Source organism: Macadamia integrifolia, chromosome 2 (genome assembly GCF_013358625.1).
Source record: "Macadamia integrifolia cultivar HAES 741 chromosome 2, SCU_Mint_v3, whole genome shotgun sequence".
NCBI classification, from domain to species: domain Eukaryota; kingdom Viridiplantae; phylum Streptophyta; class Magnoliopsida; order Proteales; family Proteaceae; genus Macadamia; species Macadamia integrifolia.
The window spans coordinates 19,413,980-19,419,979 of NC_056558.1; the positions used below are offsets into that span (position 1 = coordinate 19,413,980).

Consider the following 6,000-nt stretch of genomic DNA (forward strand, 5'->3'; position numbering starts at 1 on the left):
TGACATAACAAATAAGGAAAAGCTTCAATACCTTCCCTTCTTCCCTTGACAAATAGAACACCTTCACGCCGGAACCCAATACGAGAGAGAGCTCTTCCTTCTTTGTACTTCTCTTTTCCCTCATGAAAAGCCAGAGAAAAAAGGGATCTCACAATCACAAGTAGTCTTTGTTTCATTGGGTATGCTGTTGGTATACCCAAATCTATGTCAATCTCTCTCCTCCTCCCCTTAGAAAAGTCTCCTATGCCCTTCCCATCTAGCCCTCCCATTGGTTGAGCCGCTAGCTCCAAGAAAACCGGCAGTATTCCTAACCTCCTTCTTAATAATAATAATAATAATAATAAGACACATAAATAAATAAAGAAATATGGGTAGGTGATTTGAGGCCAAAGTAAGTTAGTTTAGAAACCGAACTAACATAGCAATAAGTGTGTCCCCCTCCATATACTACAAGAAAACACATTTATGACGACAGTAAAAAAATACTATCATTGCCAAATATAATATATAGTGATGCCAAAATGGATACCATTGCCTAATACATTTATGGCTACGGTAAAATAATATCCATCACCAAAATAAATTTCAACGAAGGAATTAAAAATAGTGTAGCCTAATTATTTTATAATGACGGGTTAAATTTAAACGTTACAAAAAATTATTTAAGGCGACGAGCATGAACGCATGTAAAAAATCATATGTGACTGTTGTTTCAACCAATATCCTTGATCCATATTTTTTTTTCATATAGGGCCTTAAATTTCAGGGTAGTATTAATCTTCCTAAAGCTTTGAAATATTATTTTTTTTTATTTGTTTACCAACGGGTAATCTGTTTGGATGAACATAATGTACTCTTCCAATCTGGATGGCAAACCAGTCTAAACATATGAATACTTCAACCCACTAAACAGGGGTGTCAAAAAATCTCGATCAACCCTCACCTGCCTTGAGCCCGAACAGGGCATGGGCTGAGATTTCAACCCATAGGGTGGGCTAGAGTTGAGAATTTCAAGCGAGGGCTGGACCTGGGTTAAGGTCTCGACCCGACCCGACCCAATCTAACCCAACCGTGTATATTAAATATATAATAATATAAATATGTTAATAATTATAAATGGGTACTTATAGAAAAAGGTTTGGAAAAAGTCTTTCGTTTTTCACAATCTACATATATACGAAAACTTTGGTCTTTGGCCCTGCAATGCATCAAGATCAAGTAACCAAGTAACCAATTTTACTGGGCTAGACTGGATTGGGTTAAGCCCAGCCCAATCAAGGTCCATCAAGGCTGGGCTGGGCTGGGCTGGGCTGGGCCTGAATTAAGATATCCCAATCCGACCTAGGGCTGGACAGGGCTTTGATTGAGTTAAGAGACCTAAGGGTTGGGCTAGAAAACCCAGCCCAACTCAGCCCGTTGACACCCCTACCACTAAACAAAGTTGATTTGAATGATATTTTGAGATAGGAGTACGATCAAACCTAGTTTTTGAATGTGAGTTCCCCATTTGATTTTCCCAGCAAGGTACTTATTCCTTTACTTCAGGTACAAAAGAGTGCATATGTTGCATCCATTAGTTGAGTTCCACCCCATTGACGAACATTGTATTAAAGTTGAATTTGACTTATTTTGAGACAATTCTACTTTTGCATGACAAAAAATTTCAGTCACCCCACTTCTTCAAGTGAGACATACTTTCCTTTTTTGTTTGATATTCAAGTCCCCTCGGGAAAACAGTTGTTATTTTCGATCACTCCCTATTCTATCCATTGGGATTTTGTAAGGAAAGAAAATGTATAGTCTTCCCCCTGCTATATGAGGGTATTTGCTAAAACGTTAGATCATCTCAGTTTCTGAATTATTTTTCCTTTATCTTGTTATTTGTTACATAAGGGTATATGGTGTTGGAAGGAGACAAACTCCTTAGACGAACTTACATTAAGACTTAATCCTAATTTCTTGAAGAATCCTTCACCTTCAAACACTAAGAAGAACACCAACAAAAATAATACAAGTTCACAAGAAATTTGTTCTTTGTTCATTCTTTGCCATTACAAACTAACAAAAATAATCTATTTTAAAAATGTTATCTTATAGATATTACATTGAGAAACTAAGTATATAATAACATTGAAATATTAGATGAAACTGACATTTTTAATAAACACAAATAGCCTGACAACTTTCAAAAATCTCTTTTGCTTTGCTTTTTAGTCAAGTTTTGTTAATTAAAAGCTTTGATCTTTCCTTTTTTTTTTTTTTTTTTTGTATCATATAGGTATGATAGGTGGTGTTTGAAAAGCACATTATTGGAAGGATGATAGAGAATTATTTTCATTTTTAAGGGGCAATACTCAATACCATGATCTAATTATGTGTTTGATTGTCCAAACAAAAGAGTGTAATGAGATGTCAATAAATTTTTATGCAACAACAAATTTTTTTGTTTATATTTTAATTTCATGATTCTTAGCATTGAGAAAAAAAACATGTCATTTTTATTTTTTTTAGCATTCAAACACTTAAGTTAATTTTCCTATATTGTAGGATATTGTTAAATTTTATGCGGCAAAGTAAAGCTATAAAAGGTAGTGGATATCTTTTGGAGGAGTTATGCAAGACAAACTCAATTAATGAAGAATGTAAAGTGAAGTTTGATGTATTGATTGTAGAAATTTTTAAAAGTGGAATGAAAAAAATGACTTCTTAATTTTGATTGCAAGACTTTTTGAAAGTGGAATGAAAATAATGAATTCTTATATGGATGTCAGGAATGATTTTCTTTTCTGAAATGGACAATGTATATTGATGTAATTACAGAGACAATTTATAGCAATATGTATAATTTAATAATGTAAATATTTTATTTTTTCTTATTTTATTTGGTGACGGGCTCTACTATTATTAGGCTTAGGCAACAGGTAGTAATTGTTAGCATATACATTTTTTGGCGACGGATCTTTTTATACTGTTGCTATAAACAAATTTCATATATTATTTATATAGTTATATAAAAATATATTTGGTAATAAAAAAAATCAAACCGTCGCTAATATTATTTTTCCCAACAACCCATGTTTTTCCTCGCCTATTTTTTGCTATGGCAGTATAGGCGATAGTCCGTAGCCTTTATTTTTAGCAACGATTTTCAATTTTTTGCCACGGTTTTTTTCTGTCGCCAAAAATGTGGTTTCTTATAGTACGTGAGGAGGACCGCAATCCTAATAAAACATAGTAAATGCAGTCAACTGACATTGGCACTCAAGGCTTTGGACCACAAGTACAAACACTGAGTAAAGGTGTCCAAGGGCTAGAAAGCTAAATCCTATGCAAATGCCCAAGATGCAACGAAAAAAAAAAAAAAAAAAAATCAAATCAATTTATGATGAAAATAGAAGAACAACCTATTGCAAATGATTGATTTACACAAGGTTAGTATATAATCGCATGTTCATGCAATGTACCATCATCTGTGGGTGAACCACTAAGGAAAGGAGGAAACTTCAAGATTCTTCGCCGGGAAAGGGTGGCCAAGAAGGCAACCCACTTTGGGTGCCTCTGCAACTAGCTCATTTCACTTTTTTTTTTTTGTCATTTGTATTCATGACCTCATAGTACACAATTTCCACAAGCATACTATATCCCTAATATCAGTATGGGCTTGGAGAGGCCGTAGGGATGGATAAATAAGATATAGTAGATGGATAGGTTTAGAAGATGGCTGTAAAAAGATGGGTATACATGTCACTCTTCCCATGATGTCGGCCCAGGTAGTACCACTTAGGGGTGAAACAGAGTCGAGTTTCTTAAAACCCCAGGTCAACCCTAGGTCCCCAAAACTCAACTCAAGCCCAACCCAACCCAACCTACAGGGCTCATACCCAGGCCCAAACCTGCTGAGCTCATGTCAACCCAACTCAACCCTAATTGACCCTGATTGGACCGGGTTGGATTGAGGAGGGCCGGGTTGACCCTAGGTCCACAAAGCTTAAGGTGTTCATTTCTTTTATGTTGTTCAAAAGCCTCAACTGGACCATACTATCATCGAACAACAAATTTTTGCCGTAGTGTTGAGATCCGAAACCAAGAACGACAGAGTTAGAGAATCCATGGGTTGGGAATTCTTCCAAATTATGATGACTGATGGTGATTTTGCACTATCATGGGTACTTAAATTTGCAGCAGTCACAAAACAAAAACTACAATAAATTTCCTAGACACCAATGTCAAAGTAACAACAATTGAAATACCAACAGAATAAGACCACAACTTTAAACTAGCAATATGTACAAGTCTAATTGTTTCTCAGGGAAGCTTAGAAATCTTTACTACTGTCATAAGAAAGTCACAAATAAATTGCCTTCCTCTCAACGGTTCATCAGGTGTTGCCTTCACTAACAACTTATTTGATCTGCCTGGCAATGATTTCACACATCTTAGTATTGTTTCTTATGAACTACAGTAAACAACAGTTTGGGCATACAAATTGGGGTATAAGAATCAAAAACCCAAATTTTATTATTCTAAATAAAATGATAGGATGACAATCCTAAATTATATTATATAAATCGGAGTTAAAAATCAGGGCCGGGTTGGGCCTAGGATTCAACTTAGGTGGGGATCAACCTTGACCTAGGGTCACTGTTTTTCAAACCTAACTTGCCCTCAAGGTAAAAATCTTACCCCAAGCCCTATTCGGGCACAGGGCGGGTTTGGACTGTGAGGGCCAAACTTACACCTATAGTACCACTCCTTTTCATTTTCTTTCATTCTTCCTATCTTTATCTTTATTTTTCTTTCAAATATGGATTAGGGTTCATTTTCAAAAGGGAAAAGAGAGAGATAGACACAACACGCGTACCCTGTGGTATGCTAATCTTTTTCCTATATTAAATAAAAGGCAAAAAAGGTAAAAGTACAGTTTTATTTTTCCAGTTTTGATTACAACAAGATTTTTTTTTTACGGGAAAAATGGGGCTTGTCCGGGATCATTGCCCTGTGCCCAGACACATGCCTCCAATGAAAATGACTGACCCACCCTTATGAAACATAATGGTCCTATGAAATCCCACCCATAATGATGCTAGCATGGGGGCTCTTATTGGCCTCACACTGGTGCACGAGCTCCACACTGAACAGAAAACTCTCCCCCTTTTTTAAGATATTTTAACTCTTTAGAAGTCTGCTGTTCTTTGAAACCTATTCAAAGGGTGACAAGGTAGATACCCAATTGGCTGCGTAGTCCCTGCACAAGTCAGCACATTAATCCAGATCTACAAACAAAACGGTTTCACAGAACCAAACACTCACGCCTGATTAACTTACCTAAAGCAACCCAAACCAAGTGGCTTTGTTTTTTTTTTGGTAAAACCCAAACAAAGTGGCAAGGATACAGTTTCCGGAAGAACAGTTGACTATAGAGATCACACAATGAGTATGGGTCCCACGAGACTAGTGAACAGCAGACAATTATCTCGGTCTACCTATAATGGCTCGGGTGGTTGACTGATCTGGTTTGGTTCAACCGCTCAAGTAACAACTCGGCACCGGTTGAAACTGCGAATGTTAATCGTATCATGCGGGAAAGCCGCGAATTTCCCACCCCTGTTCTGAAATAGCAAGAAAACCAGTTCTCCTCTCTTCTTCCCTACTGATTTAGCATTTAGGCCATCAGATAAGACGTTACTTTGAAGGTGATATTAGAGTCTCTAAAACCAGTTCTTATGTTGAGAATCGATGTTTGAATCTTATGTTGAGAATCGATGTTTGAATTCAGAATCGATTTTATGTTTCTTTTCGGTTGTTTGCTTGGTCTGCAGGAAACTACTCTGGATTTATGGTTATTTCACTGGTTGTAAGTTCAAATCTCCACTTTTGCAATTTAAAAATTTCAAAAAAAGGGTTTTTTCTTGTCTTGTGTGTGTTGATTATAGGCTCTGGACTTTTGTTGTTCTGTTTTCTTCGGTTTATTGTTTTAATTATCTTAGATTTAGTAGTTTT

At 36.2% G+C, this 6,000-nt stretch overlaps 2 protein-coding genes across 17 annotated transcripts in view; both read left to right on the forward strand.

The window, feature by feature from the left end:
- LOC122092396 overlaps positions 1–6,000 on the forward strand; it is a 114,025-nt gene that overhangs the window by 90,758 nt on the left and 17,267 nt on the right. The window lies entirely within an intron of this gene.
- Positions 5,566–6,000, forward strand: part of LOC122092427 (helicase-like transcription factor CHR27) — a 2,817-nt gene continuing 2,382 nt past the window's right edge. For 5 of the 16 annotated variants that reach the window (XM_042662791.1, XM_042662819.1, XM_042662822.1 and 2 more), the window contains exon 1: positions 5,611–5,854. Coding sequence is in view for 2 of the 16 variants with exons in the window: in XM_042662779.1 (XP_042518713.1) it covers positions 5,837–5,854 (18 nt within the window). In the remaining 14 variants the exon portion in view is untranslated. Of the gene's footprint in view, positions 5,855–6,000 lie in introns of all 16 variants that reach the window. The other 11 variants (XM_042662805.1, XM_042662820.1, XM_042662821.1 and 8 more) reach the window with 7 other exon arrangements.